At 39.1% G+C, this 13218-nt stretch overlaps 1 protein-coding gene across 1 annotated transcript in view; it reads right to left on the bottom strand.

Moving 5' to 3' along the window:
- Positions 1–11574: 11574 nt before the first annotated feature.
- The window catches only part of LOC139148684 (sialate:O-sulfotransferase 1-like), a 12321-nt gene continuing 10677 nt past the window's right edge, over positions 11575–13218 (bottom strand). The window contains exon 4 of the mRNA XM_070720171.1: positions 11575–13218. This exon is cut by the window's right edge and continues 25 nt beyond it. Coding sequence (XP_070576272.1) covers positions 12834–13218 — 385 coding nt within the window. The 3' untranslated portion in view covers positions 11575–12833.

The raw sequence follows: 13218 nt of genomic DNA, 5'->3' as shown, positions 1-13218 counted from the left end.
ATCTTCCGTCGAATATCACAATCGACACGCACTTATGAGAAATTACAGTTTCGCTTTCGAGTAGATAGACTATGGTTTTTGGTACTATCACTTTCTGGCAACAACCTGTCTTTAAAATAGACCTAATATTAACAAGATATCTACCAAGGTTTATAACCGAATCATAGAGTATAAAAAGTCAAACATATTCCTTCGCACGCACAAAAACAAGAATGTCAAGATGAGATCGACATTTCTCACATTCCTGGCCGCTGGGAGTGCGGGATCGACGGTGTGGGAAAAATCGATCCAACACTCTCAGAAATAGTCCCACACTCTGCAGTAAATATTACACGAGCTCTGATTGGATGATAAACAGTCTGTTTTGTTCCACGCGCAAAATGTTATCCAATGGCACGACGGGTAACACACGGGCCGAAACTACAAAGTAAGCAGGTCAGAGTACAGTGGCAGACGACAAGAGTTTTCACGATTTGGGATGTTTTACGTGTCCAATGTGAATTTAACGCATTTTGTGGTCATGTGAGAAAAATAATCTCACACACCAAGGACCTGGGATCAGATTTCTCACACTCGTTAGGGATATTTTGTCTCACACTCGCCTGCGGCTCGTGTGAGACAAAATATTCCCAACTCGTGTGAGAAATCTGATCCCAGGTCCTTGGGAGTGTGAGATTCTATTAATCTCACATTCCTGGCCACTGGGAGTGTGGGATCTCCGGTGTGGTAAAAATCGATCCCACACTCTCAGAAAGCGTCCCACACTCTGCAGTATATATTACACTAGCTCTAATTGCATGGCAAACAGCCTTTCGTTCCATGCGCAAAATATTATTCAATGGCACGATGTGTAACACACAGACCGAAACTAAAAAGTAAGCATGCAGGTCAGAGTACGGTGGCAGACGACAGTGTTGTCACGATTTTGGATAATGTTGTACGTCGTCGGTGACGGACTCCCACAAAAAAACGGCCGAATTTTCCAAATAACTGGTGAACATATTAGGCCGCTTGGAACATATAGCCAATTTTTTTCTGTTTGACATCTCGTCCGTAGCAGAAGTTGAAATATCGGCAGTGGAACTCGCAATTGATAGATGTATGGCAGCAAAGTAGGATAGTCGCAGATACAGCGGCCAGGAATGTGAGAATCTATCATTCTCATTTGTAGATATTGTGCAAATTGTGCCTTATGAACAGAGCTTTGTTTTCGCATCTGTATATCGAAAAGTCAGGAAAGTAAAGTACATTTTGAGTAAAATACATTTTCACACCTACATTTTCTCTCGTTGTTTCAGGCCTGAAGGTCGATAAAAAACGATAAATTCGGAGTTGGAACACACATTACGGACTATCAACTCTGCAGACGACGGCCTTTTCATACTTTCATCATCTACCGTCTCATATTTATACTAAATTAATATATCCAGACGATTTCAGAACAATCTAGAATTTCTATTGATATGCTAATTGCTGTTCTAAATTTATCTTCACTTGTTGTAAACATGACCTTCTAGAAAGTTCTAAACATGACTAAGTAAATTAAAGGTCATGGAGGAGAATGACCTTAAACACATGACCTTCAGAATGTTCTAGACTAATCAAACTAAAGGGGGGAGAATGACCTACATAACACTTTGGTGTTTAACTTTTAATTGAAGAATTGACTTTTTATGTGTACCTAAAGTTTGTGATGAACGAGTGTGTTCCGACAATTAATATCAGAAACAGGTCATATCAAAACTTCTGTAATAATGATTTGATATGTCTTGAAAAAGAAAAAAGAAAATCAGGAGAACATTTTCAAAAATTTAAGAAATCTAAGCACCCGGATCACTCCAAATGTCATTTGCTAACTTAAGGTAGTGTCATGATCTTCCAAATTGGCGCAAAGATAAGTAATATTTCACGCTCTCGATACATTAGCATCTATTGACTCTATAAATCTCGCGCAATTCCTCTAAATTTTGACTCTGACAATGATGACGCCAAGAAATGCCATGTCTAAATGTCTAAAATGACAAACGTACAATCGAGCTATGACAACTACTATTCAGACTCTAAAATGTACAACGTGCAGAGGAAAAATACATCTGAAATGTATAGTCCTTCATATGTGTAACATGTCCATTTTATTATACATTGTTGAGAGTCATTTTAGATTTAAAAAATGAGAGGAGTCATTAAAATACCCTATGTACGTCTGCTTAAAAATGTCTAACATGTAATAAGTCCAACTACTGTCCATAGCTCATTGGTCCAGCCTTGAAAATACAAAAAGAGAGAAAAAACCTGTAAGTTTTTTTGTATTTCACGTTTCAAAATTTTAATGTACACTGTTGTGATATTATAGCAACAAACCATCTCAGTAACAGGTATACCACTCCGTTTTGACCAGTTCACTCAAAATATGAACTGGCTATTGCTCGTGCCCATGAATAGAGTGTAACGCCCTCCCTTGTAGAGATCTTATCTCGAAGCGTCCCCTCAGGTGGCCAAGGCGTGTGAAGGTTGATTCAAGACCGTATACGAGAAGGAGATAGAGGAGATAGTGTGATACTTATTAATCAATTAATTGTTTGTAGAAGTTAAATGAGAATAATCGAGTACAGTATATTCCATGGAGTGACTTTGTTTTATCTTAAGAAACAATCAAAGACTGGCGGGAAATTTCCATGTGATTGCGAATTTACACTCAGTCTGACGTTCAGAATTGGAGACGTCACGTGGCGTGTCACGAGCCATCTTGAATAAAGATTTAAAGTTGTGCTACAATCTACATCTTGGTGTGCCAGTAACTGCTGAAAGCATTACGATCAAGACTGGTACCTCAACTCGCAATTCCCTACCTGCAATAATTGTAGCCGTGGTGGACTGGGCCGTGCGGCTTTGGCTTCTATCGTGCGGCTCGCGCTATGCCCCAACCAGGGCATACCTAGCCGCACGACAGAAGCCCAAACCAGGGCATAGCGAGCTGCACGACACTAAGCCGGACGGCCCAGCCCACCAGGGCTAAAATTATTGCAGCTAGTAATTCCTCTAACTACGACTGCAACAAATTTATCATGGAAGTATCCGGAGTAGCTAAAGCAGCATGACTGTGTGATTCTATGATCTGGTGGTAGAGTCAACAAGCGACGACTCGGAGTTCGAGAGATGGCAGACCCGGCTGGAGGACCACTGAACCAACAGCTAGCACGGCCGAATCTATGGTGATGTGTAACGGCGCATCGAAAATATGCTTCAGCGGATGGAGGTGAACTGTGATCGAAAGAGACGAGGGCGGGTTGACATCAACATCCGTGGTAGGCAATGTGACATATTGGTGAAAACGGCATGCTTCGAAGATACACAAGACGAGAGATTGGTTGTCTACAAGAATTATTGAAAAAGTTTGAAATGTGTGCGAGTCTAAAACAAGGTACGACCAGCCAGTGTCAACGATGCTAGTGATGCACCTTCCAGTCGGCATTCTCATACACGGACTGATTACGATTAAACCGACAATGATAAGAATCAGTATTTTGGAATACACCCACTCATAAGGTGCGACAACAACGTACAAGATGCATGACTTTCGGTTTTGGTGAATGTATTTTCTGGTACTTTGGCAATCACCCCTATTCATAGGAAAGTACTCTGGAGGCTTGTATGCAAACGAGACTTCTTTCTTCCTTTCTTTGAATTCTTGTTTTTGTTTTTATTGACAAAATGTTGTTGTATTTTGTTGTTATGTGATGAGGTACACGTACAGAAGTTTTTCTTGTTTTGTTATTTATCCCCTCAGTTGGCTAATAATGCCAGCCTGAGTGCCAGTGCTAGTGATCCGCGAGTGATACAGTTTGACCGAATGGCCTGAAGACTTGAGTTTTGGAGATGTAGCGATACTGAGGTTTATCGCGTTTATTTTGGTGTTTATTTTTGAAGTTGCTTGATGATATATTTGTGTTGATGTTTTGCTTTTGTTGTTATATTTCTATGAAGATTTATGGAGAAAGGAAGAGCCTCGCGCAGTCCAGTGATACCTATCGGTCGTTGCTATGGTTACCAAAGCGTCCATCACCTTCCAGTTCTCAACAACTTACTCACCTTCAAACAAAATACAGATCAATGATATATGTCGCAATTTTCGAAAGATTTTCAGCCGATTTTCCTTTAATTTTCATCGGTAGAGTAGCTGCATTTTGAGTTTGTAAGTTGATGTATTTTAAGTATTAATTTTATTCGTATTTCTGTAAGTATTTTAGATGCGTAAATGTCAGTCTGTAAAGGATTTATCATGACACCTCCTGCTAACTTGAAAATATGTGATTTATGCGTATTTTAACCACGCTGCCTTACAATTATTGTACTTGGGCCTCAGCCCAAGTACATTTGTTTTCATTCCGTGGGAAAAAACTCTGTAAGGTATAACCATTTCTGGCTGAGACCAGGGAGGGCAAAATGTCTTGGCTTCATCTTTCTTGGCATAATAAATGGCGTAATGATGTTAACTGAATGGAAGTGCTGCTCTCAGCCAGTCTTGAATAAGTGAGATGTGAATATTAATGCTTCTCTATCTGAGTTTTTGCCTCAAAATCTTCTGAATATAATCAAAATGTGCATCGAAATGCAACAATTAATGCACCCTCCGTTTCCTAGGCGATGGCACGACCCTTGCTACACCCACTGGACGAGCCAAAGTGGGAGGGGTAATTTCAGTTTGGTCGAACAGGAGGGCTCGAGACCAGAATTTAACATTTAAAACTTGAAACATGTTTAATCACTGACAAGATGTGGACTAGTGTTAATTAAAGTGAAAGTGTTAAAAGGAAAGGTTTTATATCCCGGACACAATGAAAAACATTACGACTGGAAACTGTACCCCCAGTTGAGAATAGTAATGTCCACAGCGATGGAGAACACTTATCCTTGAGCTGAGAAAACCAGACCATAATTTCGAAATAGAGCTGCAGATTCGAGAAGCTCGTTCAAAATAGCTAGGACACCCCATAAAGGGGTTGTTTTCGAGTCTTGAGGGCAAATTTCGCCTCCTTCATTTAGAAATCGTACGTTTGTTTTTCCAGGAGAACACACCATTTGACACAAAATTTGCATGTAAAGGGGTCGCCAGTAAGCACGTGGTCAAATCTGGCATAAGAAACAATATGAAATGTTGGGTAAAGCCAGTCCAAAATAAACTGATTTGATCTTTTGTGTTTTGTAATTTATACCACTGCAGTAACATTACCTTTTTTGACAACATCAGACAATGTAATACGTTTTGAAACTGAATACTCCGACGTATTCTGTGTCTCCTTTGCTAAAAAATACGGTATGCCGATTACCATGTAAGGAGATGATGACGTCAAGACAGATTTGCAGTGCGTTTGGTACTTGATGTGGCACGAAGTTTTGTCAAGTTAGCTTGTGTATTTATTTCCTAGATGGGAGAGATTAGGGTCGATCTAAAGAAGGCCGAAGAATGTTATGATACTCTAAGCGAGCTGAAGTCCAATGCGAATGATTGGATAATTTGGAGGATATCTAGAATGATCTCGTCTCATAAAGATAATTTGGCGGTCAGTATTGAATTTCAACTGCGTCACAAGCTTGCGAAATGAGTATTCCGTCGAACGGTCAACGACATTTTAGAAATCTGGAGACATGGCACATCGCATTTTTATTTTAATATTTTATATTTTACAAAAGATGTAAGAAGCAATGATTTTGTCGAAAATTCTGAAAAAAAATATAGGAAGATTTGATCGCGAACACATTTTCAGTTGGGGTCAACATGGGGTCGCAGCCATGTTGCCTCAAAACTTATTTCTGTCTGCACTCAAAACTCAAAAATGTCGGATATAAACTTGAAAAATCGATGTAATTTTGTCAAACGTCGGCGAAATTTCAGCCTATAGACAAGATTTCATCTAGGTAAGGTACATTTACTGAAATTTGATCGACAAATAATCCTGAGCTTGAACTAGCCTAGCTGTGGGTCCATAGCTGTGGTGTTTTCAGACGGGATTCATGCCTTTTACGGGCTGGTTTTGACTTTTACGATTTTAACCCCGCCACCACAGCTATGGGATATTCCATAGACTAGCGTCCATGTTCCGCCGCAAGCACCCTTTGCGCAAGTTTGTTCGACGATATTTCGAAAAATTTTCCATCCAAATTACAAATTGCCAACACTCATCGACAGCTTGGTTATTAGGGACTCACCAGACCAGAAATCCGCTCAAAATTCACTGAAATATCGCCTTTTTTCTAAGTTTGCGCGACATGACTACATGGAGACCGCCATTTTGCTAGCGTAAAACTGTTGGTCGAGGATCCCTGCAGTACGTCACTACAGTGACGTAGGGCCGTGACCTCTCAACTTCTAAACAAACTGAGAGATTCATCGTGTGATATCGATGACCATCGTTCGTCTTATGGACATTCCCAGTCTCACAAAACTGAAACCAAACTTTTACTTGGGGGGAAAAAAGTTCAGTCCCAGGATCTATGATTATTCGTGGCGCGCCGCGCGGATGCTGGCCGTAAGTTAGTTTTGTGTTCAAGAGTTGAGAGGTCACCGCTACGTCACTGTAGTGACGTACTGCAGGGATCCTCGACCAACAGTTTTACGTAAAAAGCCAAATTACTGCCGAAATTCAGCGTTCTTGGGCCCAAGTCGTATCCCTGCCTACCGATCGAGTAGCTGAGGTAGGCAGGGATACGACTTGGGCCCAAGAACGCTGAATTTCGGCAGTAATTTGGCTTTTTACGTCAAGTCCCCAAATGGATTTGAAGTCATCGACCCTTCGTACGGGTCTTTGCAGGGCTGTGGTGAGCGGGGCGATTAGCTGTAGCGGAACACAGCATCGTACGCAGGGCTAAGCTTGAACGAGACAGCTCGCCTTCTCCGGGAAGTCAAGCATCCAACTGCCCGTACATAGTTGCTCATATGGCCGGGTTTATGAGATTGTTTTCAAGCGACGGCGACAGACCGTACGGGGCTCTGGATATGAACCTACCGCCGGTGTAGCTGTAATAACTGTTGCATTGTTTTTAGTGCCCACGGACGAAGTCCTGGGGGAGTTATAGGTTTGGTCATGTCCGTCCGTCCGTTCACGCAGATATCTCAGACATGCCCTGGTCAATTTCTTTCAAACTTTGCACAAGAATATTATTTCCCAACCCCATACAGATGCACGTCGATTTGTTTCACAATGCGATCAAATTTGGCCGTGTTAGAGGACTTTTTAGTTTACACCTCCATAGACTCCCATGTATAAGGCAGTTCTCCATAGACTCCCATGTATAAGGCCGAGAAAAATAAAAATTTAGTTTCTCATCGTATTCATATTGCCTAAAGGATGCAGTGACACAGTTTTTTGTCCCCACGGATAAAGTCCAGGGGGCTTATAGATTGGGTCATATCCATCCGTGAGTCCATCAGTGAGTCCATCGGTTCACGCAGATATCTCAGACATTCTGACAAGATATCATGTGACCCTGGTGACCTTTGACCTCAAATATACATTATTGTCCATAACTCAGTAACCACAAGTGCTAAACCATTCATATTTGGTATGATAGGACACCTTATGACGCTACATATTGTACCTCATTAATTATGCGCATATCTAATTTTGAGCGAGCCAATAGAGCTAGAGGTCTGATTTTTGGTATATAGGAATGACTTAGCAATACAATTATTTTGACAAAACATCACGTGACCTCAATGACCTTTGACCTCAAATATACATATTTGTCCACAACTCGGTAACCACAAGTGCTACACCCTTCATATTTGGTATGATGGGACACCTTATGACATCACATTTTGTACCTCATTAATTATGCACATATCTAATTTTGAGTGAGCCAATAGAGCTAGAGGTCTGATTTTTGGTATATACGAATAAGTTAGCAATACAATTATTTTGACAAAACATCACGTGACCTCAATGACCTTTGACCTCAAATATACATATTTGTCCACAACTCAGTAACCACAAGTGCTACACCCTTCAAATTTGCTATGATGGGACACCTTATGACGCCACATATTGTTCTTCATTAATTATGTGCATATGTAATTCTGAGCAAGCCAATAGAGCTAGATGTCTGATTTTTGGTATATAGGGATAACTATAGGGTAGAAATTTTTTGACAAAATGTCATGTGACCTCGATGACCTTTTACCTTAAATATACGTTTATGCCAATAAATAAGTAACCACAAGTGCTATGTTCTTTATATTTAGTAGGATGGGAGACCTTATGACAACACACGTTTTACCTCATTAATTATGCACATATCTAATTCTGAGCAAGCGAATAGAGCTAGAGGTCTGATTTTTGGCATATAGGAATTAATTAGCAATACAATGTTTTTTTCAAAATGTCAAGTGACCTTGCACTGGGCAAAATGCTTGATATACAACAATATATACACATATACTGATTCTGTACATGTGTCAAATACATTAAGTATACAGTACGTTTGCTAATAAAATGCAAAACTACAGTGTACACTTAGTGTGCAAAGATCTGCATTACGTATACTCATGATCTTCATAGAAATACACTACACATATCAACGTATTGGAATGTTCCATACACAAAAATATACGCTGCAAATGCAATTAGTATTGTGTTCCATATACGTCATATTACGTAAGGCCAAAGTAAGTAAATTCTTTGTTTTGCGTCCGCGCGCCCCTAGGTTTTTGGAGATTTTTCGGAAAAAAAACACAAACTTTCCTTTCAAAATTTCCGACGAAACACTGCTTTACGGCAGTCACATTTCACTAATGGACCATGCGGTGACGTAAAACAGTACTCTCTACACATTAACACCTGTCGATACTCTAAGCCTCAAGCCGGGGCCTCACGTTCTGGCTGTCTGTTGTGGCTTTGCCTGTTGTGGCTTTGTCGTCACGATAAAAAATGGATGAAAGCAGGGAAATAATCGAATTTAAAAAATAGGGAACCTTTGCACGGCAACTTGAAGGCATGGTCATTGCGAGCAATAGGGACTTGAACAGAGAGAGATTCAGTCGGCCGATTGGACTTGGGTACCACGACTCAGAGAGTATGGCAGACGGAAAAATCGGAAAGTGTTGAGGCCTATAGCTATCCTAGTTAATTGGTCTTTTAGGTTTGCCAAAAATTTGGTTAATTCGTCCATTTTAACTTGAAACAAAAACTAAACCAGTGATCAGTCCTGTAAACGAAAGGCCTTTACCACAGTCACTCGTGAGCTATTCAGCTCTGGGACTATTCGCCCCATAGACGAGTGTACATAAGTCTGTATGTGGAGACTGACAATTGCGAAATGCTTTCTTTTCTTTGATGGAAAGGAAAGGTGCTGGTTTTACGGATGGTCCCAAGGAAGCTACAGGGAATACTTTTGTCAATTATACCATCAATTTCTTCCCCTCTTTGATGCCCCATCTTTCTAAAGTTGAATGCAGAGGCTACAAGATACCATTCCTGTTTGGTGTTTTCTTTCAAAACAGACACCTTTCAGCAAAACTATGACATTCCATCAAAACATAGGCATTACAAGAAATTTGAAAAAAAAACTTACAAGAACTTCTGAGGACAAAAGACTGCTACTGTATACTGTTATAGTGTACCCATTCCTCAAATGTCAAGGCTGTCAAGTTGCTGTGCAATGGTATTGACATGTGGACACTTTGAATGCACAAGAAAGAAATCTAAAACTAATAACAGAAAAACAAACGTCAAAGAATGACTTTATTTTGATCCATTTGTTATGAAAATGCATACAGTGATCATACAGTGTGTCACACTGTGACAGGAGTATTCATGTGGTTTGAGAAAAATTGTCCAATAAAGGCAAACAGATTTTGTGTTAAATTTTCTGTGTGTGTTTTTTAGCCGCTTACCCGCGTACCTTTTAGGATTTTGAGTGGACGCAAAACAAAGAATTTACTTACTTTGGCCTAAATATACTAAGCGCATATCAAGCATTTTGTCCAGTGTTGATAACCTTTGACCTTGATTATACATATATATGCATAACTCAGTAACCACAAGTTGTATACCCTCCAATTTTGATAAGATATTAGACCCTTAGATGTCACATCTTGTACCTTATTTATTATGCACATATGTATTTCTTGGCTGGCCAATACAGCTAGAGGTCTGATCTTTTTTCCCAATTTAGAACCAGAACTTAGACATGCCTGATGTTTCAAATAGGGAACAACAACATAGACCTAGGTGCCCATAGATCTCAACATGTAAACTTCAGTGATACTTCTTAAAGACCACATTTCCCTGCCCCATCAAGACTAATACTCCTATTACAAGTGGGGACTATGTCATTGTCAGTGACTCGTTTTACAACAGCTTGCATGCATGCATGCAATCACTTCAGAATCTGCGTCTGGATACACCAAATTATTTCTAACTCGGCCATTTACTGACAGTATATTAATCGATAATCCTGCAGTGTTTAACAAAGCAAGTCTACGAATTGTAAAAATGCAGTGTAATCATTTTGCTAATTGTCATAAAAATAACCTTAAAAGCCAATTATGTTGTGTTTTTCACTGCCTCTCATTGTTCATATAGTGGAATGGCAAATTAACCATGTTTCACTGACAATTTCCATTCAAACAACTATTCAACTTGTATAGATAATGAATGTTTGATAAACGTGTTCAATAGTTTCATACATGTGTAGGTTACCACTCGTTTAGTGGATAAATCTTGTATTTTTCCAAACCCAATTGTCAAGAGAGTTACGTGTAATGAGTGGACATGTTGTTTGATAATATAGTTAATTCAGTTGCGTTTTTAATGTTACCCCAGGAAAAAACTCGCAAGTTGTGTTATTTTCAAAAAGGTTTCCAGATTGTGCTTCGATTTCTGGTGCTATGTTTGACACTTGATTAACAGTTCAAAAGTTTGTCGAGCAGTTCATAGATTAGTAGGTTATATCAAACACTCATTAAGTTGATGCAAATTTTGCACAACTTTTGAGAATATTTTTTGATTTTATTATTATATTAATGGAAATGTTCTGACTCTGTGATGTTTATCCAAGTATAATTATCCATTGAGTTGAACTACATGGATAGATTTCTGTAAGGCAACCGGTTCTCTTCCCAAATATGGCCACAGTACTGCCATACAATTATGATAAACACCAAAAATTGTGCATATGCAATCTTTCCATCTTTACAAATACAACATGGTGTAACCTACTTCAGGATGGGACAGGAATCCACTCCATTTGTACCCTTTTTCAAATAGTATGGCAAGCTTCGGAAAATGGCAGAATTAACAAAAATCTTTTCTTTGTTTCGCCTATTCTGCCATAAGCAAAATTTATAGATAGCAATGAATATCTGCGAAAATTCAATGGTAACTTGAGGTTGGTTAAATTTTGCAGTTACCTCTCAGGCCCTTTAACTGGCTCTAATAAAATCCTGTAATGTTGAGTTTGCTTCCCAATGCCAGAACAATTCACTTAGGGACGCACCATTAGACTTTGTGAGGGGGTGGTCACGATCGGATTCTGAAATCTCCACCATAATATAGTTAAACAAACACCATGTTATTTGTGCACATACTAATATTTATTAGACATATACCATCGAGAACAAAATAAATTTGCTGTAATTTGAATATTTAAGGAGTTTAAGCAATTTCCACTATAAATAAAGAACCCCTGCCCTGCTAGACATATTTTGCCGTTGCCATGCCATTGCTTCGTTCAATAACCAGTTAATCAAATGCCTAATTGACAGGAGGAAATGCCCAAGTACTCATTGCCTTCAGCAATACTGCCTTGTTGTGAATATTTTTATTTTCAGTAGCTATAGATTGCAATTGTCACTATGCTCCGTCACTCACTTTGACCAGCGAGGTCGCTGGTTATTGAAAAGGTGGGAGAGTGTAACGGCCTCCCTTGTAGTAGATTTTATCTCGAATCGCCCTTCACGTGGCCAAGGCGTGTGAAGGTTGAGAAGGTCGTACGAGAAGGAGATATAGGAGATAGTGTGATACTTATTCAATCAATTATTCGTAGAAGTTGAATGAGAACAATTATGTTGATATCATATATAAGTAATATAATAATGCGTTTATTGCGTTTAAAGACCTCCGGCCAATATGCAAGTGGAGAACCACACTAACATATATATACAGAGCATTCTTAAATTTTGAGTCGTAAATACTAAAATTACAAAAATATAATATATTTAAGTGTAACAGCATTGGTCAGGCTGTTGATGTGAATGTCAGTAGGGAAATACATGTATACCTACTGTAAAATAGTCATTTGACCTATCAAAAGTTTAGCTTTCTCAACTCTTTCATTTGCTGGTAATATACTAGGTAAAATGGAATTATAAATTTATCATATATTTTATCACACATTGCTGAAACAGGTCTCGTTTTATGATGACATCAAATTTTCACATTTCATGTTTATGATTCCTTTGCCGGTGAAAAATAAATACACACAGTCTTAGCCATCATTTTCACGTCGATTGCGTAAGATATGGGGATCGCTGGTTTTCCCTGATAGAATGGTGTTTGTTGGAATAACAAGAATGGATATGTGGGTTAAACAGGATTGGCATTTCTTCTAAGTATTAGATAAGGTTGAATTGAATTAGAAACGTTAAACCATTCTCACAAGGATTGAATGGGAGAAAATGAGCAAACTGAGAAAATACAGATTGTGAAAGTTGTATATTATTTCCACCAGGTCATATCGTTAAATTGGGTAACTAGAAATACTAGTACTTGTGGAGGTATTGCGAAAACGTGAAGATGCCTTTTTCATTGGAATAAGGTACTAAAGCATTATTGTATTTATTCACAAGGTTTAACTGGTGAAAGTATTTTAGCTATCGAATTACAATCTGATATTAAATTATCTTGTATGCATGGCAACGGTTCGTGTCCATGATCAGTCAGGAGCCGTGACACCTTTGTCATTAAGGCTAGAGCATGGCATTTCATCTTGTTTGTAAACATCTTGTATGGAGTCTTGGTGTCATTGTTGTGTCGGTGGAAATTACCCTCACTGTTGTTCTCCACGCACAATTTTCGCTCCTTGTTCATGGTCATGTTCAGAAATTTGACTATTCGCTTCACCTCTCCTACGGTATTGTCCCTTATGTTTTCATAGTGAACGACCAGAGTTGGAACTTGCAAATTCAAAAACCCGTTAACAAGATATCCATATTGGTCGAAT

This window comes from Ptychodera flava, chromosome 13, assembly GCF_041260155.1.
Source record: "Ptychodera flava strain L36383 chromosome 13, AS_Pfla_20210202, whole genome shotgun sequence".
Taxonomy (NCBI): Eukaryota; Metazoa; Hemichordata; class Enteropneusta; family Ptychoderidae; genus Ptychodera; species Ptychodera flava.
Note: the sequence above shows the minus strand (reverse complement) of the source record. Positions and strands in the feature narration are given on the sequence as shown.